The 22,543-nt window shown below is 37.9% G+C and overlaps 1 protein-coding gene across 9 annotated transcripts in view; it reads right to left on the bottom strand.

Moving 5' to 3' along the window:
• The window catches only part of MIB1 (MIB E3 ubiquitin protein ligase 1), an 86,428-nt gene that overhangs the window by 21,757 nt on the left and 42,128 nt on the right, over window positions 1-22,543 (bottom strand). For 8 of the 9 annotated variants that reach the window (XM_075141995.1, XM_075141994.1, XM_075142001.1 and 5 more), the window contains 3 exons: window positions 5,566-5,698; window positions 5,097-5,183; window positions 2,186-2,347 (listed from right to left, as the gene is read on the bottom strand). In XM_075141995.1, coding sequence (XP_074998096.1) covers window positions 2,186-2,347; window positions 5,097-5,183; window positions 5,566-5,698 — 382 coding nt within the window. The remainder of the gene's footprint in view (window positions 1-2,185; window positions 2,348-5,096; window positions 5,184-5,565; window positions 5,699-22,543) is intronic. The other variant, XM_075141996.1, reaches the window with a different exon arrangement.

Consider the following 22,543-nt stretch of genomic DNA (forward strand, 5'->3'; position numbering starts at 1 on the left):
CAAAAATGAGCTCTAAAATACTAAAGATTTACATAGCAGATTTGCTATCACATAGACTAAAGGAATCTGACATGTTTTCCCAAACTTTAAAGGAATTAATAAAAATTAATCAAAAAACTACAGATTCCATGAATTTAACTTATGTCATCATATTCACAAAAAGAAAGCCTTTCTGTTTCCCAGACTAAATTATTAATCCTATTTATACCCTATTATCCATCACCTGTATTTGCAATTCCACACAAGACAAACTACAAATGTGTCCTTGGATAGCTTTAAAGGTCCAGATTTTAACACATATTTTAGCAGCCTAGATCCTGTCTTTTTTTGACATATGATTTTGGGCCAAAGGTGGCTTAATATTAAAAGTGTTTACTGGAAGAATCTAGTTTATAGCATTTTTACATTACCTTTTTTTTTTAAGTAAAGGTAGATAGGTACAAGTATTGTTCTCATTTACTATTTTCCACAAAACAACCCATTTTCAAGATAATTTGATCTGCTGATCATCTTAAAGAGTTTTCAGGTATATTTTAGCCAGGCTTTACTCCATCTTTTACGTTTCAGCCACATAAAATTAAAAGAAGCAATTTTGCACCTTTTCTCTGGGGGCATGTATCTTCTCCACATCACTTAAACCTCCCAAATTTGTTAGTTAGGCAAAAAATTTCTCTGCAGCTAAACAAAGTGCAAACAAAAAAGACCAACAGTTTGATCAAGCTAATATAGGAGGTACTGGTTGATCGTTACTTTTTCTTCTTAAACATTAGAACGTTTTTAGATGATCAGAGATCAAATCACGCAGGGATTTTTTTTTTCCTGTTTGTTTGTTGTGGCGTCTTCCCCCTGGCCCTTTTTTTTAATTATTATTTTAATAGAAATTAACCAAAAGTGTAATTTTTTTTTTTAAACCAGGGATACATCTCAAATGAAACTAGAAGAAAAACTTATTCTTTGAAACATAAAATCCCCCAAAACTAAAATTTAAAAAGGCGGTAGAAAAAAAAAAACCCACTTCCTGCATTAAAAACCTCAAAACACAACAACTCCGGTTTCATTAATAAGATGGGCAATAGAGAAACCTATTTATGAAATGCTGAGTCAGAGGAAAAGTATTTATCTCCTGTTCATTCGTTTCACAGTTAAATACATGCACACAAAGTATTTTGGCCACCTCTCAGAGAGTCCATTCCAGATCATGGAAACAACTGAGCTGTAATTGCTTTCCTCCTCTCACTTGAAAGGACACAAGCATTTTCTTACATATGCCAGTCATATCTCTTTTCAAAGCTTATTCCAGTGTATTTCAGTGAGATTAAGTAACCAGTCTGAAAAACATTTGTTGTACGGTGGAATTACTGTTTTGAACAAAGGCTTTTTAATAGATTTGGTGGGGTTTTTTTGAATGAAATGCACAGTTAAAATTAGAAAAAATATTATAACACTGGTAACTAATGATTCAGCAAATATGATCCACTATTATGTTATGCATCTTTAAAATTTAAAGACAAAATTGTTTGTTTTTCTCAATCCCAATCACTCCAAAATTTTATTTCTCTTTTGCCTACCAGCAAAACTATAAACTTCATTTTTGCATAGGGTGTTCACACAGCTTTTTGGGTTTCTTTTTTCAATAAAGCATTTTGACCTTTTTTACCTGGAGTTCTTTGACTATTTCCTTACTACAGCACAATTTCTGAAATGAACTCTGTCAGAAAGATACATAACAATAAACATACAAAGATTAAGAATGCCTTGTTCTAACAGAATAAACTTTCAGAAGGTTATAGAAGCAGCGAAACAATTAAAGCTCAAAGACATGCAAGATGTTGAATCACAGAAAACATAATTTTAGTCTTATTCTGTACTGTAATACACTTTATTTCTCTTTCCTAAAAAGCTACTTTTGATTTTTTGGCAGCCATACATGTTCACTATGGAAGAAAGACTTGTGGAAATATTTTGAACTAAATAACCCATATTTTTCTTTAACAAAGACAACGACTAGATGTGAAAAGCCACATATAACAATATGATTTCTGCCTACACTGCAGTCTAATGCAGAATGTCTACATAAACTTACGCTGCCAAAAAACAGTTCAACAGTACAGAACTAGACAAACTAGACAAATAAAGAGACAAATGTGCAGGAAAAAAAAGGAATAAATAAATGCATTTTATTTACTGTGTTCTTTGATGGCTCCCAAGCAGTATCTACCTTGCCCACATCTTGCATGTCTTGGAGTTGGCGGAGCTGTGACAGGGTGTGGTGTCTCAGGGCTTCATGCAGGGGAGTATCCCCATCTTTATCCTGAATATCCAGCTTAGCACCTGCACGGACTAAGAGCTGAAATGAGAGAGAAACCAATTTAAAACTCAAAAAAAGCTATTTATTCCTTTTAAAACTAATTTCAGTGACACTATGGTTTAGGATGCTCTAGGAGGTCCAAAAGGGTTATTCTTTTATCTTGCTACAATTCACAGTTGAGTTTATTTAAATTTATTTTCCATACTTGGAGCTCAGGCCTCAACTGCAGCATTTGTCTCTTTCAAACATCAAGCTTATTTCAGCAGAAGCCTAATGCTTGCCTGCGCTCTGTGGGAGCGATACAAGAGATGCTATTTTAGAGGATTCTTTCTACTGTCCAAAACCTTTAATTCTTACAAGATAGCCTACAAACAATGTAACATATTACAGCAATATATCAGAAACAGACACGTGGGCAATACTTTAGAGAGATATATATATTCTTTACTATTAGGTTTCAATGACCTCAAAAATCACCACTTTCACACCATGCTAAACTTTACAACTTAATTTACAGTATCCTCCCATTAGCAAAGTAGTTAAGCATGTACTTAGGTTTATCCTTATTCAGCAGAAGACATAAAAACCACTGACACTATTAAATACTATCTCAGAACACTTTGGAAAGTAATGAACTGTAAGACTCGTCTTTAAGGCTAATTTTAGACACACGTTCCAGGTCACGTGACATGAAAGCAAGCATAAGGCTGCACAGGCCCTCCTATTCACATTGCCTTTGTATACAGCCCTCCCATATTCGATGCACTTTGTATACAGCCCTCCCATATTCAATAGCAATTGCCCTAAAAATTAAACCCTGTCATTGTCACTATTCAGAAACCTGTAGAGAGCAGTTGAGGTTTTAACTTTAGTTTTGAGCTTTTGCTACTCGGCAAAATTCAGATTAGCAGCAGAGACAAAAGGCATAGCCGAAAAAAAGGAATACATGAAGTGGGATCTCCCTCTTCAGAACCTGAACGTTTACAAAGATCTCAGCCTCTTGGAACCAAAGAATCTCAGACTCTAGAAAAGGCTAAAAGGAAAATAGCTTAAAGGGAATTCAATTTTCAAGGAAATACCTGCATGTAACTGACTGCAGCTTACCATTTTCCCCAACCTTTTCTTCTACAAGTGAAACCAAGAAAACCAGATAATAGTTGCAACAGTCTCCCCCTCAACTTCTTACACTCTCTAAATGGACTTACTCTGGAACAATTTTTCTTTCTCATATTCATATCTTGTGTCTGCCATTAGCTATTTACTGCTTAAGAGTTTCTCCTGGAAGAAAATCTATAAAAGAACTCTTTTCAGAGCAACCTGGAATCCTTGGCTCCCACGGAAATTCAAAGCATTAGCAGAAGTTAAAAAAAAAAGCAAACGACCATCCTTTGTCATGGCAGCAGGGCTTTTAAAAAAACCCCGCTACCTTTGACCACTATTCCACAGATGCCTGAGGGTACAACCCAGCCCTGGAGGGTACCCAATAGGAATTAATTTTGAAATATGGAGCCAACATGTTCTTTGCATGGCTGCACGAGTTATTTTAGGACTTCTCAAAGTTAATCCAACTCTGAAGTACGGATACTCTACAGGGTCATTCACTTAAACATTCTCGGATATAAGCACGTCCAATACGCATACTAGTTCTTCTACATGCCTGCCTTCCTGCTCATCTGCTACATTAGTATTGTATTCCCAGGTACCATGTCAGTTCCAGAAGGGCACAAGAGCTCACCAAATATAGCTGCCGAATAGCTTGCAGAATGCAAGTGACACTGACTCTAGGAAACCATTCTTTTGGTAGCAAGCAGTTCCAGATATAGGGCCGTATCACATGTTTCACTGTAACGGGATCACATCCATCAACCCTTGGAGATGGAGAAACCTTACGGCAAAATAATGCTAAACAGAACTGCAGATATAGGTCTGCACAGGGGCGGACAATTCTCTGTAGGCCTGAATTACAGTCAGTTTTTAATATAACACGACTCTCTCTCTACGAAGACAAATTTAAAAAATTTACAGAGGGCCAAGGCCAGGTTGATGTATTCACTCACAGGGAACATCTCCTACAGCAGTGAGTGCTGTCTCTGAGCCTCAACAGCCCACGCTAGCAATCCAAACACTAAGTCACATAGATCCCCTATGGACAGTGCACACAGGCCAGAATGGGCAAGCCGTGCTAGACTCCCGTTTCCTGTGCCAGTAACAAAGAAACTGAAGTATTAACTTCTGCAACCGTGCGAGCAAAAAACAGAAATGGCATTACTTTCACTGGTAAGGTACTTTTGTTACTGCTTATAGCCCTCCAAAGCTAAGAACAGGGAAAGTTACACACTCAGAAGACTGAAAAATAGTTAAACTCGTAAAAAGATGCTTCACTTAGCTATAATTTGCAAAAGTTATGAGCAAGAATAATTACTCATACAGCAAGAGGCTGCTATTTGAAGGTCCCATTACAGGACCACAAGACTCAGACAAGTAACGAGGAACACATTCTCCCTTACTCAACAAGGAGGGATGCTGGAGTTGGCAACCACATAGAGGAAACCATAATGTATATGCACAAAAATTTAACATTCTTCAAATGTCCTTCATATTGCTGACTGACCTTCTGAGCAAGTTGGCAGGTTTCTGAATTGATCAAGATTAATCATACAAACATTCAATGGCTACATGTTGTTAAATCATTTTTTAAATATGCGTGAAGTACCCATGTCTTAACAGCTACAGTCAACTTGAATCAAGTACCATTAACCATACGGCTTATTGCAAATAAGACACTTACCCTAACAATTTGTGTATGCTGTCGTTCAACGGCAAGGTGCAGAGCAGTTTGCTGGTTAACATTCTGGATATCCAGGTTAGCATTGCCCTGAAAGACATTCAGAGCATTAGAGCATTATCATCCCAGCAATTCATCCACAGGCAAGGCAGTCCATTAGGGCACTGAATGCGACCCTGAAAATTATTCCTAGTTTGGAGATTTGAGAGCAGAAGTGATGAAATACTTTAATTATTCACTGTACAGATATTGATCTGTTGAATCAAACTAGGTATCAAATTTTTCAGTCCCTCCGCACCATTAGGCCATTGTAATGATCTCAAAGGCAAGTTTGACCTTTAGAGCTCACCACGTGTCCTTCCCTGCTCCATCGCTTCTGCATTGCGATTGCAGGTGTAAAGAAGCAAACTATTTTCACATCAGATGGTTAACTAAGTGTGACATTTAAATTCTCCCAAGAAAAGAGTCCTACCTGATGCACCAAAAGTTCAGCCACTTCCACATGATTATTGAGAGCTGCTAGATGCAAGGCAGTGTAACCATCATCTTTTTTCTCATCAACAATCCACGGTCGTGGTAACTTGGACAACAATACACGCATTGCACTGAAATAAACATGCAGAGATGGCATAAATGCATAATGTATTTGTTGAATGAAAATGGGACAACAGTAAAATAATATTCATTCTCAGAACTACAAAGTAGTAGTAGCTAAAGTAATATTAGTATTTTTTCAAAAAAGAAAGTGGGTGAAAAACTATACCAACAATTACGAAGCGTAATAATTTCATGTTCAGTTCCTTCTAGTTAAAGCATACAAACAAACCAAACAATACCCAAAACAGAGTGTGGGAGTCAGATTTTCTCAGAAGAATGTCCTCTAGCAGTAAAAACTACCTTAAAAAAAAAAAGTATTCACACAAATTCTGACACATAGACCACAGAAGTTGTTCTCCCTCAAAATCCTTATAGCATCCTTTACTTAATTATTTAATGAGCAAGTTCCACTACATTAGATTTCTTTAAAATCATGACTTTATAAACTGATGCCATTGGCTGTAACAGTTAAGACTTTCAATTTCTGAGATAAAACTGGAGTAAGACCTCTTAGGCACAGACAAAATAAACACTGAAACTGTAAAGTGAATATTAGTGGAATATTTTCATAACAGATAGTGGCTGAGTATAACATACCATGGAGTACCTACTAGTACTCCACTCCACTTCTGTTTGTGCCTACCAAGATGCCTATCAAAGGAAGGGGATTTATTATCTTACACCTCAAATTCAAGGGTGGGGAAAAGCAATTCAATTACTAGAGTATTAAAGCAGACTAAAATCCATGAAGTCCAAAGATTGCAGTGTTAAGGGTACTAATAACACACCGTTAGATAAATAAATTGCTCAATCATGTATTCTCTCAGAAATACACTTCTTAAGTTCATGTGTCTTCACCTAGCTTTTGGAATAGGTAAGTAACCAAACTTAATTCCCTTATTGTCTTATCTTTATAAACAGCACATGCAGCTCCCTTAGGACAGTTCCTCAGAGACAAACAGAAAACCAGATACTGCTATAATCTTGTGCCAGGAAAAGTCTTCTGTCATCTCATCTTTCCCTACCTTTGAAGCAACATGCTATCTACAGGAGAAACAGAGCTTCTTCACAAAATTCAAACTTTAAAATCCAAGTAATACTAGCTAATGAGCGTGGAACCACAGAATGCCTTGCAAGGCAGATACTATAATTGAATTAAACATGATATTGAAAATGTGGGATCTCAATAAGCCTCAGAAATATCCTCACAAAATGAGCTTCTCAGCTTTTACTTAAAAATATTCTCAACAGATAGCAGTAAGATGACTGCGCTGTCAAGCAATAACAGAGCTCCTAATTAATTCCAATAATCTATTACCCTGAACATCCACACTGCACAAATGCTAATCACTCCTAAGCTCTCTTTTAGAGTAAGCCAACGAGTTTCCTATAAAACAAACAAAAAGCTGTGGTTCTGGGGATAGCTCACTCCAATGAGCCCTCCTGAAAAGCAGAAGTAACAGTACATCAGGTAGACTACTTTAAGAAAATGCACTCCCTCCTGCACACTGCTTGGACACTATCCTAACAGACCCTGACTTAAGCATCTCCATGCTCTCCTGCTACTGCACTGAGTATGCAACACAGATCCTCAGTTTCACAGTTAATACACCACCCTGGCAGCTGCAGGGTAACACTTTTTTCCCCCAGATCCAGAGTGGCTGAAGGAACCACAACTAAGCAACTGCATCTTCAAGCCGCAGGATCACCCAGGCCCACAGGAGACCCATGACCAGCTGCTATGTGGAGCGTCCACAGCCAGTCTGCTCTGAAGGTTTGTCCTCCGCAGAGTGGACATAAGCACTAGGCCAGGAAGCAAATGCATTTTGCTGTGGGTTATCTCCGTCTTTTTAGACTCCACCACAGTTACAGCTTTCTTGAGGCAAGCAAATGAAAAAGAAACCATTCTCAACCTCTTAGGATTTTTTGTTTTCCTGGCAGGACTAAGCTTCTCACTTCCTCACAGTTCAAATCACTTATAACACAGCAAAATAAGACAACAAGATTTAACAGATTGTACATTGCTCATTGTGAACCATTGCTCAGCTTCTATTCATAACACTTTCTACAGCTCTGTCACGCGCTAGGAAAAGAGACTAGAATATTTGGGGGAGAAAAAAAAAAAAACCACCACCACAACACAAAACCACCAACATTAATTCTTTGAGAGATTCACTTACGCAGGAGTTTCCAAAATTAAGGATATAATTTAGTAAAGCACAAGTTACCGAAGCTTTAAGAAATGTGGCAAAATAAAGGAATATTAGTTGCATTGATAAACATCACTTATTTTGTAATGAAATGATGGATTTTCAAACCTAGGATATAAATACGTCTCTGGTTCACAACATCAGAACTGCTTCTAGCTGTCTTAGAGAGGAAGTAAGCCTGGAGCACTGTGGCTCGCGTCATATCTGGACTGTACCTGGGCACACCACCACTAGCTCTTCAGAAAGCTGGGCTGATACAGAGCACGCCTCAGGAGCACACCATACCAGCAGCACAGCAAGCCGGTCTGCTTTCTAGAGTGGCTTCCCCCAGGGTATCATGTCATTTAAGCTCTTTGTCTTCACCAGGCTCAGTGCTTCTAAAGACCCCATAAAGCTCTAGAGTAACTACTGTGGATCATCAAAAAAGCACAACAAAAATTACCTGAAAATTCCTTACGACTGACAGAAGCAATATGATCACTGTAAGTGACGAGTAAAACGTGGGGCAACAATGACCTAAGAAAAAAACCCAAGGTCAAGAAATCTTTTTCACAACTGCAACTACAACTTGAGGAACACTATGGGAAGGCACCAACACTCAGATGTGCATTTCTCTCATTATAGCCAGCTTGTCTCCAAAGTAGCTCTAGTCACTAAACAAGGAACCGTCCTAAAGCAACTCAGATGATATTTTATATCCTTTTCTTCAGTAAGAAAATAAGGAAACTGCCAACTCCACAGATAAATAAAATAAAATAAAATTTAAAAGTTGTTGCGGTTTAACCCAGCAGGCAGCTAAACACCACACAGCTGTTGGCTCACCCCCCGCAGTGGGATGGGGGAGAGAATTAAAAAAAAAAAAAAAAAAGGTAGAACTCATGGGTTGAGATAAAGACAATTTAATAGGACAGAAAAGAAAGGGAAAATAATAATGATAAAAGAATATACAAAACAAGTGACGCACAATGCAATTGCTCACCACCTGCTGACTGATGCCCAGCCAGTTCCTGAGCACTGGACCCCCCACCAGCTTTTCCGCTAGTTTATATACTGAGCATGACGTCATATGGTATGGAATATCCCTTTGGTCAGTTGGGGTCAGCTGTCCCAGCCGTGTCCCCTCCCAACTTCTTGCACACCCCCAGCCCACTCGCTGGTGGGGTGGTGTGAGGAGCAGAAAAGGCCTTGACTCTGTGGAAGCACTGCTCAGCAGGAACTAAAACATCCCTGTGTTATCAACATTATTCTCATCCTAAATCCAAAACACAGCACTACAGCAGCTACTAGAAAGAAAACTAACTCTATCCCAGCTGAAACCAGGACAAAAGTACATTCACACACTTTAACAGATGCATTGAGAAGTGAATATACTTCAGAAACATTATTGTTGCCATTTCTTTAACACTTCTCATCTTTGAGAGAAAAGGAAGAAATTAATTGACTTAGTATTTTGTATGCTATGAAAAAATTCACTCATCCTAATATTTGCAAGAGTGCCAACCTTACCAGATCCTCTTTCAAATCTTTTCCTATTTAGTTTGCTGTCAAATCCCGGGAAAATTTTCATCTGAAGTTCAACTGTAAAATATCCGGGGGCTAAATCCCATCCTGTCTTCATATAAATGAGATGCCTGCTACATTTTTAGATGCTTTTAAAATGCATCAGTCCTACTGAAAAAACAGAAGGACCAACAAAACAAACAAACAGCTTCTATGTGTAATAGATTTTTATCTTACTTTTCACAGCGAAGCATCAGAGGGCCAGTAACTACTCCTCAGTTGCTTCTGCCTATGCAAGTTAGAGACCACACCGCTCTCTCTTCCAGACTGTGCTAAATTACTGGACAGCAGGATGGAAGGACGGTTTTATGGACATGACACCTTAAAATTCTGCAAGATATTAATATGCTACAAATGGCAAATTCTTTTATGATGCTCAGTGGCTGCATCCTCCTCATTAGCTGAGAGATAGTTTCTTTCAATGCACAGGGATCCTGTTCCTTCACACTGCAGCCTTCCTTCCTACAGCTATTCTATTTGCAGGATTTTCTAGAGCTGCTGCCAAAATTTTGACAGCTAAGTGGCTACCATTCAGAACAGTACTCACTGGAACAGGCATGCATTGCATGATAAAAAGTCATATTAGTGAATTGACATTGCACGCCAATTACCCAGGAATTCTTTATGCACTTTTCCACACAAATTATTACAGAAGAAGCCAAGTTGTACTGCTCCATTTTCAAACCACAACACAGACATAGTCCTGAAAACTGCTTTCATCTTGTATACATTAAAACAGAACGCAGACTACTTTCACTGTAATTGTATTGAAAAGATCAAGAAATCAGCAAATCGAACGGTAACCCTGACCATGAAATCAGCTGAAGAAAACTCTTCAGACTATTGTCTTCAGCGTATTCAGCTGTTACAGAATACATGGCTAACTGAGTAGCTGCAAAGATTATTGAGAAGATGCTTAAAACTCTTATCGAACATTGAAATTATGTCATCGCTATGCTATTTAAGGATTATTACTAAAGCATTACTAATGAAAAAAATTTTGTAACAGGTAAGCTTTGGCATTTGTTGGTCTGCAGTATTTTCAGATTAGCAGGAAGCTGATAGATTTTGGGCCTTTTTCAGTTGGATGATCTTTTGCAAGCTCTGAAATTTTCTAGATGGGACGACAAAAGAAAAACTTCAGTGAAAATTTCTGAGGAAGTTGTCTGTAAAGGTTTGAAGGGGGTGAGGAAACTAGTTCTTCTCTCATAGGAGCTAAACACCTGCTCAGTGAAAAAGGTAACAGGAAAGCCTATGTGTGTATAGGGGGCTGATATCAAGGTATCTGTTGCTTTCCCAGGCCCAGCTGTTGGGGGTACAGTGACTTATAAAGCCCACCATAATTCACATAATTCATCTCCATAAAATGACAGTCCAGGCTCTAATAGTTAGAAGTGATTTGGTAGAAGGAACACCCATTTATACTGTGTTACATTTCATTTGAGATGTAGAAGAGTAACAGCAAATGCTGCTGCTGAATGCACCTTTAATTTGACCTTGCCACATAAGTAGTTTGTTTTTTTTTTTTTTTAATTCAGGCTTTTAGTGAGTCTGGAACCACGGCTTAACATATATATGATGTATTTAAATTATAAATAATAGCAGAATGCAAATTCAACAGTATGAATTTTATATTTGCAACATAAAATGCACCACAGATCTGAACAATACACTAATTCATTTTTAGCCACATAGAGCAGTTGTTTCAACACCAGTTACCAACATTAGACATACCAAAAAAAAAAAAATCATCATTGTTATGACCATAAGTTTTAACATATGGTATATTATTATCAACCTACATATAAAATCTTTTTCCTCATGCAGTACTTTACGCATGGAATTTTTACAGATGCTCATCAGCATTACCTGAGAATGCCGCATACAATAATGGATTTATTTAACCTGATCTAATTGAAGATGTCCCTATTCATTGCAGGACGGGTTGGACTAGATGACCTTTAAAGGTCCCTTCCAACCCAAACCATTCTATGATTCTATTTGAAAAATCTACAAGATAAAAGTACTTGTAAGCAAGATGAAACTAGCACCTCACTGTATAAAAAAGATTCCACATTTAGCATTCTTAACTGCAAAGGCATCCTTCCACCCTGCTTAAAAAAAAATATAAAGAAAAACTAGAGAAGATTCTCTGCTACCAACTACAAATTGACTGCAGAATGATTTAAACAGGGAAGATTGGGGGTTTGTGGGGTGGTTTTGTTTGTTTGGCCTTTTGGGGTTTGTTTTGTTTTTTTAACGAACAGATACTTAGGCATTAAAAAAAATAGAGAGGCTACGTCACAATCAGCATAAGCACATTTAACTCAAATTGTTACTGAAAGACACAATCCCGCTCTTCCCTGCACTTCAATTGCTGCACTATGTTGGCTCTACAGACATGTCACTGTCTAGTGAGCGAAGCAACCTGCCAGACTCTCGATTTGGCAAGTTTGCTTTCAGACAGATCAATGAGATAATCCAACTTACCCTGTGACTTTACGATCACTAGAAGCGACAGGAATAAGGAAATGATGAAGCTAGAGTTGCAGGGAAGGCAGACTGTCCTTTCCAAAAACAAAGTCTTAGATCAGCATAAACTTATCAGGAATCATATCTCTAGGGGTTGTAATGATTCAGTGCACTTTCTACTACAAGTTTCTCTACTCCCTTGCCATTCTCTTCCCTCAGGTCAGCTTTCCACTATCCAGTGTGACATAGTTTCATAGCACATTTTACAGCAATCCTGGCTTGAAGTATTCCCCCACACACACACTCCTCTTCTCCACTTATTGCCACCCCTGGCTCAGCTAAACCTGTTCACCTGTTCCCTGTTATATCCTTAAACAGTTGAAGGAACAGATCAGATTTAGAGAGTTTCAATTGCAAAGCTTTCTTTTAAGGCTGTGTAGTACGACATGCATTTTAAAACACAACTAGAAGCAAGATCACTTTTTACTAATCCCATTCTTGTCCACCTCTGCTCAAGAAACAAAAAAAGTGGTCCCAACACAGCATCTAAAAAGTCACCCCTTTTTGTTGGATTATTTCTTATACAGAATAGTATTCTGAGCCTGCTCACTGTGAAGCCAAGGAAATATTTGTACCAACATAGTGCAAGAAGTAACACAGGAGCAGGACAGTGCTATTTTTGGCAACGATATGATCTTAAGTGCACATCAGCACACAACTTCAAGCCAAATCAGCTCCCTGATCTGATTCACACACGCTCGCTGTGCAGCACAGGGAGTTACGCCGGAAGAACGAAGGAGGAAGTATCCCCTCAGGAACAAGTAACAAAGAACAGATCAATACCTTAGACTGATATTACTGAGCACTCTGTATCATGAAATTAGCGTTTAATATTTCATATCTGACTGATGGCTCAGTTAGCGTAAGTTTAAGCAAGCAGGCTGTTTCCTTCTTTTTGTCTCGGTATTTTCAAGTATCTCTTGATATTTGAAAGATTGATTTCAATATACATGAAACGGAAGAAACAATGAGGTATATAAATTTACATGGAATTCACAAAAAAGTATTCTGTATTAGCCTAGATCTTACCTAACAATTTTGTCGTCAGTGTATGATTATGAAATTGAAGAAAGAGAAATGAAAAAATGTGACTTTTACCAGAAAGCTACACTGCAACAGAAGGTACAGGGTAAGCAGCTACCAAGCACAGGACAAAGTCAACACAGAAAGAGGAAGCAAGGAAAGTGTAAATCCAAGAGAGTGGTCCGTTCAGGACTTTGCAATTCGCTTTCTACCCTACAGTACTGATCTTTAATATACTAGTAACTACATCTTCAATATATTAGTAACTACAACTAGTAATTACATCCATACTCATTGAGATGACATTTTCATTTAATAAGTTTAATTTTAGATGGAGAGATTTCCAGCTTTTTCACTCTTCTTGCTCCTGAGCAACAAAGAATTTTGTCTGAAAAATGCAGAGAAAGTCTTGAAGTATTTGGGTTCCTGACTGTTGTATTTAAATGGCTAAATTTCAGCTACTTTATTCTTTGCTGAGGAAAACACTGCATGTACTCCCTACGAATACGAAAATCCCCCTTTTCATATTTTGAATGTGTAGTTATTGGTTTTGTTACAGGCCAATTTTGTACACATGAAAGTCAGATTAATGGACTGAGCTGTTCACGTGATTTCTTTTTTTACGCTTTTCTTCTAAAACATTTGAGTTTTTTCAGAGAACAGTAGCACCTAATTCACACGTGCATTTATTTCTTAAAAGTAATTTTATAGCTAAGCATTATAAACAGAATACTACGGAATTATTAAACGTAGTAGTAGGGAATGATACGCATTTACTAATTAAAGCAAAGGTATCCCTTTTTCAAATAACTTCCAACTCGATTCGAATATGGAAACGTGGGGCCGCAAATCAGCACCAACTTCTTACTCATAAAATAACACCGCGGTTCGCAGTTGAAAACTTAAAACCAGAGGTACACAAGGCCGCTCAGACCTCCGGCCAAACGGCCCCCCCCGCCACTCCCGGCATTTTCCACCGAGCACGAAGGCGGGCTACGCGGCCCGCCAGCGCAGCGCGGGTGTCCGCCGCCCTCCGCCTGCCGGAGGTGCTTGCCCGGCTACCCGCGGGGCTGCCCCCCCTCCCCCTTCTCCTCCTCCTCCTCCCCCCGCCACCTTTCTAAGTATAGCGACAACCTCATCAGGATTTACCAGCCGCAGCGCACGCTCAGTGAAAACCTGGGAAATCGAACTGGAAACACGAGCGCGCGCTTTATTTGGCAGTGCTAAAAAAACCTGGGGACAAATGGCGGGGCGGCGGTGGCAGTGCAGGCTGCACAATCAATCGGCAGAGCGCCGGATAGCCGCTCCCGCCGCCGCCGGATCGACAATCGACAGCTGAGAGACTATTTTTTGCAATGGTTGACTAAATATGGTCAGGGAAGAGAGAGGCACAAGAGAGCCTGTTTGCCTGGGAGTGCATGTTTCAAATGCTTAGCTGCCTATAAAGCCGTAACAGTTTTGCTGGTGCCCTCTGAGTGGGAAATACGGTCAGTGTCTTCTGTAGTGTGCGTGCGGGAGCCCTGACCTCGCTAGCAGACTTGACCTCTGAAGATGGAAAGTGGCTTCAACACAGACCTGCCTACAGTTAAGCCTGGAAACATAACCTCAAGCAAGAAAAGATGCAGTGCAATATCTAAGGAACTAGAAGAAACCAATATTTGCCGGGGGAGGGGGGAGACGACCGCCTTTTTTCTGGTGCCTTTTTTTTTTTTTTTGGAAGCGACTCCAACTTTTGGGGGCTCGGTTTGGTTTTTTGTTGGGTTTTTTTTTTTCTTTTTGCCTGTGATTATTTTCATCTGACAGTGGGCTAAGTTCACCTTCCCTTGGCTTCCTAGCATCTATCCTTGGAGTCTTAACTCTCAGTCCAGCAGACATAAGGTATAATTTCTATACAACATCATCCATATTTTAGCATTCCAAGAAAGGCAGCAGGTGCCAATTAAGCACCCGTCTTTATGCCTTTTTTTTTTCTTTTAAGTTTTATCTATTTAAGGTGGTGAGGTACTGTACGCACCGACATTCGCCCCCCCTTGCCTCCCCCTCCCATGTAATGAAGAGCTGATTCAGCGAATAGAGTGAGAGAGCACTCAGGATGAGATGGCTGCTGCTGATGTGTCTCTAGGTCATTACCTCTCTTCCAACTGCAAATGCTGCATGATACTAAGCTTACAGGTAATAGAACATCAGGAGACCTGCATTATTCTGCACGTTTAAAGGATGCCTATGACTTTCTGCATGTATAACTTATTTACTAGAATGTTTTTTTATTGTTATATTAATCCCTTTACCCTGGGAAGAGCTTAATTCGAGTGTGTTAAAGTAGCAAGCATTTGTAGTGTAAAGAGCAGGTTGAAAGAAAACAACATTAGTCCAAATTTCATAGCAAAGAAACCCCAACTTGCTTGGTAGGCAGAATTCTTTTTAAAGAACAAACTCAAAAATTGCAATGCCATTAACTGATTGTTCATTTCAGTGAAATATATTCTTATCTTCCTATGCACAACTAAGAAAAATTACCAACTTTAAAAAGAAAATCTAATAAACAGTGTGGTAGTGCAACGCTGAGTTCTCAAGTAGGTCTAAGCAAAATTTTCAAGGTGCTTTATCTCAGATGTACATGAAAACAACCTACTTAAAAACTAGAATGTGACTGCTGTGATTCTAATGCTGCATTGCTGTTTCTCCTTGTAGTACTGTGCTAGCTACTGCTACACTCTGATTTGCTCTCTATCAGCTGCACTACGTTTTTGTCATGAGCTGCAGAAATTCTTACTTCCTCTGCTCTCAGCTTTCCTTACGACAATTACATTTACTAATTGTTCAGCTTATTTCAAATTTACCTTCTAATGCTGTAAAGACAAAGCTTACTCTTTACTGTAACCCCAATCAACTCCTGAAATGCAAATTAAGCAACTATAAGCTATACCTGACAGCCCCTTAGAAGTCAAACCCGTACTGTACGTCAAATATTTAACTACCATTCCAAACCAAGGCGCACAGAGTCTGACAAAACAGGGTTAAACTTCGGGTTTGTTTCTTTGAGGGTGTTTTTTCTTTAGTTGTCATAAATATTTCAAGCATGGACAAGATTTTGACTGAAGCAGGTGAGTGCCAATTTTAAAAAATGAGATAAAGCTGCTTACAGAAGTGTTGATTAGGTATCAGCTTTCACATGTGACCTTCGGCCTAACAATCCAAATCCTGTCACAGCAGTTAGAGGTTGTTTTCATAATTCAATGTCATCATCTTTACGATAAGCAGGATCACCAGTGGCATGTGCTTTCTTTTTTTTTTTTTAATTTTATTTTGTTTCTAAACCACTCTGAACTACAGTGGAAATAAGTATAAACCTGCAAAGAGTTTGCAGAATACTGGATGGGATGCAAAAAGCATGGAAGTGGGATTGGGGAGGGTAGGAAAGTAAGTTTATAACTGCCATATTAGATGAGTCTATACTTCCCTTCAGGATACTAGATGCAAACTATATACCGGCATGGAAATCTGCTAGAAGACCTGGGAGGAAGCTGAAGTTTTTACAGTGGAATACAACTACGAATTCCAGGAAAACATGCTGCAAAGCTACCAGCAACTCAACTCTCTACTCAAATGTGGTCACTCAGAACGAACAGCAAGAGACCGCAAAAATCTGGAAATGCACTTCTAATTGTCCATGCCATCCCAGAACAATGAACTATAACCTGCTTTAAGCCACTGTGCAGGTAAATTGCATTGCGAAGTTCAGTTAGAATAGTAAGTTTATTTTCTACCATCAGTTAATCATAACATTGTTCTTCCAAAGAATTGACAGCCTGAGTTTTACCTAATGACAGCAACGGAAAGCAGCAAAATACTTTTCAAGTTCCTCTGACAGGTAGTCGAGCAACTCTGTGTGTGCCTGCTCAGAGTACATACTTCTTTATGTACCCATATGAACATACAATGCTATGGAATGTAAAGAAGTATGTATTTTTGGCAGGCACGGAACAACCAGTAAGAGGAAACTAAACAGCTGTTGGAAGAAACAGGTTTCCCTCTTGTTTGAATGACATTCATGTGACAAATTAACTTGCTAAGGGTCAGCTGGTATTGCCAAAATAACTCATACTTGTTAGTAACGAATCACAAAACATTAAATTAAGTGACTATAAAAGTGGCTAGGAAGAATTGTTAACAGCTGATAAGCAGAACATTAGTTGTAAACAAAGAATTCAAAACAAGGCTGGAAATGAACCCTCGAACCACACCGATTAAGACTGCAGCATAGCTGCAAAATTTATCATTACCAGTACTCCTCCCTTAATAGCTCCTAAACTAATCTTAAAAGCCTGATTACCAAAACGTATCTCATTAAAAACAAGCCATTGTTCTATTAATCACAGCCAGTTCTGTGTACTTCAGATGGTAGTATTTAAATTTACATCTACCATAGAATATTCAATCTACAGGTTGCAACCAAGACACAAGTAGAAACAGCTAAGAAATTAAGGCTGTGATTTAGAGAAAAGGATAGCCAAAATAATTCAGTATGATAACTTCTGCAATTTAATATATGAGACTTAAGTTAGAATTTTCTCCAAATCAGCACTTATTATGCTCACTGAGCTCTTCGATACAAAGTGCAGTGTCAGGTTTATGCACAGAAAGTGACAATACAGAGATTTCTAGGCCACAGTTGCTAGTCAGCGGATTAAAGCTATTGACAGATTCCTAAATGAAAACACAAATGACAACTACAACCTAGAAGGTAAGTTAATCTTAAATACTTTTTTCAAATAAGCTCAATTTATTTAAAATCCAAATTTAAGAAAATTGGCCATGAAAATATGACTTTGTAGCATCCAGAAAATTGTAAGAACTACATGATAAATAGTCCTACAACAGTTTCAAGTTCTAAAAGTAGTATTAATTAAAATATACCAGCGCATACCATCCCTAAGTAAAGACACTCAACATCGAATTCAGGAACAAGGAAAAATACAAGGAAAGACCTCCCGGCTCATCAATCCAGCCATTCCTATTCATGACAGCAGCCTTCTAAAAGCAGTTATTAAATAGGATACGTCCATGATAAGTAGGCACATTTGGCCCAGATTAAAGATTTTAACTGCACCCCTGTGTTTACTAAAATGTTGGGGGGGGGGGGGGGGGGGAAGGGGGGAGGAGGAGGGGGAAGGCAATGCACCATTTTTAGATGGAGAATCTTATTTTTAAATACATAATTATGAAATAGCTAATACTATACATAGCATGCTATTTTTATTACCTGAAATTACAGAGTAACATATATACAAGAAGAAACATTATCAGAACCATTTTCTTAAGTAAAATACTAATATTTGTTTTAAAGCTATTTCTCTTATGAGCAGATATTTTGGCATGAAGACCACAGTATCTTAACATTTAAATTAAAACCTGGTTTATAGTGGGAAACAAATCAAATTATAGTAGCTTTTCTAAATAGAACGATGCTACTGAACTTGATCACGCTCACAGAAGCAATTTGGTATTACCACCAGCTTTATAGAGGGTTTAATTGCTAAGCATTTACTTCTTTTCCTGAAGGGTTCCTGTCCCTACCACCAATTGATTTGGCTTCCACTATATAATGAGACCAACTTTTTAACAGCTTAGATTTCTTTTGGAAGGGTTTTGGTAACAATTCATCATGTTGTGTTCTTTCTCCTCTTCTTTGTGTAACACTGCAATGCTATTCCGAAACAAAATGACAGTTCAGAGTGATACAGAAGTTAAAATTGTATGTTGACATTGCTTCCTGCTAGTTCATGTTAGCATATCTCTAAGAATACATATCCAGTCACTCTAAAATGTCACATCCATCACTTAGATCAGCTGTTCAATTTTAACTCAGCACACGCTGAACTTTGGGCATCTGCTGACACAGTTGTAACTCAAACATTTCAACTGTGTGACTGACAGGGATAACAGATGCTGACATTATCAAATGCTACACGGCTTTTTTTCCACAGCCGTTTTTTGTCCCGATATGGCCAGTACATGAAACTGTATTGCCATCCAAAAGTGCACTTGAGCAGCTGTATCTGTAAAACAGTTCCTGTATAACTGGTAAAAATAGAAACTAATTTTATAGCCATCTTTAATGCTTAAGTCCAAGTGACACACCTGCTATGTTTCTATTAGGATACATGGTGTTGGGAATATATTTACATAAGTCTTCTCACTAGCATCAGACTATGCAACAAACAGATGTAGACTATACTTGACATACTCATTACTAGCAAATGGCTTGAACTAAGGTTGCCCCCTACGTCCCACTGCAGTCAAAGCTCAAAAAGAATTCAGCATACAACATAAAAAAGCTACGTGAGCATGCACAAATGTATTAAGGACCTTAATTTAGAAGAAATCAGATGCAACCCCAGATAATTCTTTAAAAGCTCTATTTTTCTGGCGTTAAACGTTTTTATATATACGATCAGGGTAAAAAAAAATTATCTATCCTGCTATATTATATAATCATTCCTAAAAAGTTAATACTAACCAGAGATATAGTAATGGAATTGAAAGCACTTGACATTTATACTTGTGCTAGCCAACTACAGCCTTAAAGCAGCTGCAAAAGGGAACCTGCCAGAAAATGCATGGGGGGGAGGGTGGGGGGGAAACCGAAACCTTCTTCCCCAGTAAAGTTTAACATAAAGAGGCAAGGGAACTCTACATGAGTAGAAATTGTAAGGCTAGTTTCTGGTCGCTATTCTAAAATTTCATTATTGCAGACAGAAAAAAATTAAAACTAACTATAATTTGATTTGAGACTTACTCAAAGAGCCTCAAGGAAATAGTCAAGGAAGGAACAAACCTGGATAGTGCACAGGCCTTTCTGGTACACAGCTTTCCATTTTGCTGTCTCCAAATTAGTGAAGGAATTTAAATTTGCACTGACTAGAAACAAAACGCCTAACAGGGAAGAAAGCCACATCGTGAACTGTTCGTGTACTTAAAAATGTGTTACTGAATTATAACCTTCCTGCACTCCAATGCTTTGCTAAAGCTGGTAAAATGGAACCAAATCACCTCTTCAATGGATTTGGTCCCCTTCAACCAGCTGTAGCTATGCATTGATCACTACAGGATTTTTCATATTTTTAAAACTGGACACTAAGTCTGCTCAGAGTAATTATGCAGTGCTCTCTGCAATTGAATTCAATTATTCTAGGCAGCTCGAAGATAGAAGGTAACAAAGTAGTGTAGTAAATTCTATATTCCAAAATTTCAAGGTTGTATTTGTAAATAAACAGCTACTGGTGTTTAATATTTTGTCCATATTCAGTGAAAATTGATCTCTTATAACATTTATAAAGAAGATAGGTAAACAGTGAAATAAACATGTTTTCCAATAATTTATTGTCTCTTGTATTTTTCCTCAAGTCTGTTGCCCTTTGTAACAGAACTGACCAAAAAAACCTGATCAAAAGCAAGCAATCATGAACAGTATTGGCAACGGAAGGAAAGTCTGCTCACTGGGCACCTCTCTTCCCATGCCCCTCTCCCTCCCCCCCCCCCCTTTTTTTTTTTAAATTGCACAAAGGAGGAAACTCCACAGGGTAGGAACTGTATTTGCCATCTTGCACATGCTGGGCATGTTATTTACTATTTAAAGATAATAAATTTGTCACTGACCTCAACAGCTACAGGCTAATCTGCCATCTAATTATAGGTTTGCTCATGGAGATTATATTCTTTCTCCAAATCAACTTGAACAAAAGTCTTCTTTCAAAGCATTTTCTGACATAATACTTTAATAAGAGGTTTTAGGAGCATGCTTTTTTTGCACTCAGCTTCAACCTACACTTACTGTCGGAACTGCAAATATGAAAGCAAAAAATCCTTTTTACTGTTTTAGAAAATAATGGTACAACTCTTTGATTACCTCACAACTTGTCTCTGTGAGACAATACACACGATAATACAGCACAAAAGTCCCCGAGACACTCATTAACACTAAGTAGAGGTAAGAAACCCCACCTCTCAAATACATCACTAAAAACAGTTAAAAATTCCACTGCCAACCAGTTCAAACCATTCGCAAGTCTAAAAACAAGGAGAGATCTACTAAATAAGACAACCATGGGGAAAAAGTATAATTCCATTTTAAATCACAATCTCCTACTTGCTAGTTTATGAACACAAAGATGAGATACTCCCTGCTATCGGGCAGCAATATGAAATCTGCATCCTACCCCAATATTTTAATTTTTTTGATTTGAAGTCCAGCAGAATTTATTCCTCTGAAGAACTAGTCGTATGCATGTGAAAAGTCAGGTCAGCTCTAAAAGCAGCCTCTATTTAAGATGCTAGCTGCAGTGTGAATAAAGCTCTCTTCACAAGATACAATGCAAATCTAAAACTAACTGGGGCAACGGATATAAAATACGCCTACACTTCACAGTCATGTCTTCAGCTCAAAAATCTGAAGTCACAGGTATGTGAATAGATCAAACATAACCAAGAGTTGATAACATGGCAAAAATAACCAACCTGTATGTATTTTCAAATTTTACTCTCCTTTTTTCTGTCTGAAAAATCTCATTAACACTGAAGAGGCAAAGTCTGCCAAGCTTTGAGGTTCACAGTACTTTGAAAAAAGTCCAAAATAAATGCATTTTTAATATGACTGATTCAGTTAAAAATCATGAACAAGAAACCATGAATTAAATAAAATCTTAACTTCCCCACACTTCATTCAAAATTTCTTTTTAGCTCTATCTCCCATGCACAATTTTAAACTTACCTACAGCATAAACTGAATAACGTCCATTCTACATTTCAACATTATACATTAGCATGAAAAACAAAAGTTCTGTTTCTGTACCAATTTACCTGAACAGAAGCAAATTATTAAAAGGAGAAATATTCCACTAACAATAGGATGCGCTCCACACTATACCTTGACTTCTGGCAAATGCTGCCAAACTGTCATGGAAGATTAAGCGCTGAGAAAAATCTAAGCTGTTTGACATAAATCGCTATCTTTCTTATAATATTATCTAATATTCAAATGTTTAAAATAGAACATTTATTTTCATATGAAAAATGAAAAACTTGCAAATGTTCCTCTCAGCATAGTTTATGTGTTTTTTTTTTCCTTGGAGATCTATCTCCCTACTGTTAGTAAAGGTCAGAACTTAAGCAAGAAGCAGAATAGGTTTTGCACTGAACAGGAAATTGGTTCCAAATACCTATTTGATATCAACTGCAAAAAATTCTATAGAAATCTAGTTCGCTTTGTTGTATCCACGCACTTAACACATGCATTTATTTTATTATCATTAACAAGGAAGATGGATATGGACTTTATCGATACTTACAAACATACCAAGTATTTTATAAGTATAGATATACATACATATGCATACACGCTTATATACATATGAATATATGTTTAACTTTTATAAAATAACATTTATAAAATAACATATTTATATATTTGACCTTTAAGGGGAATTTAGTGCACTGTATTCCACATAAGGCACCACAGCCTAAAGCCAC

The sequence above is a fragment of the Calonectris borealis genome, chromosome 2, assembly GCF_964195595.1.
Source record: "Calonectris borealis chromosome 2, bCalBor7.hap1.2, whole genome shotgun sequence".
Lineage (NCBI taxonomy): Eukaryota > Metazoa > Chordata > Aves > Procellariiformes > Procellariidae > Calonectris > Calonectris borealis.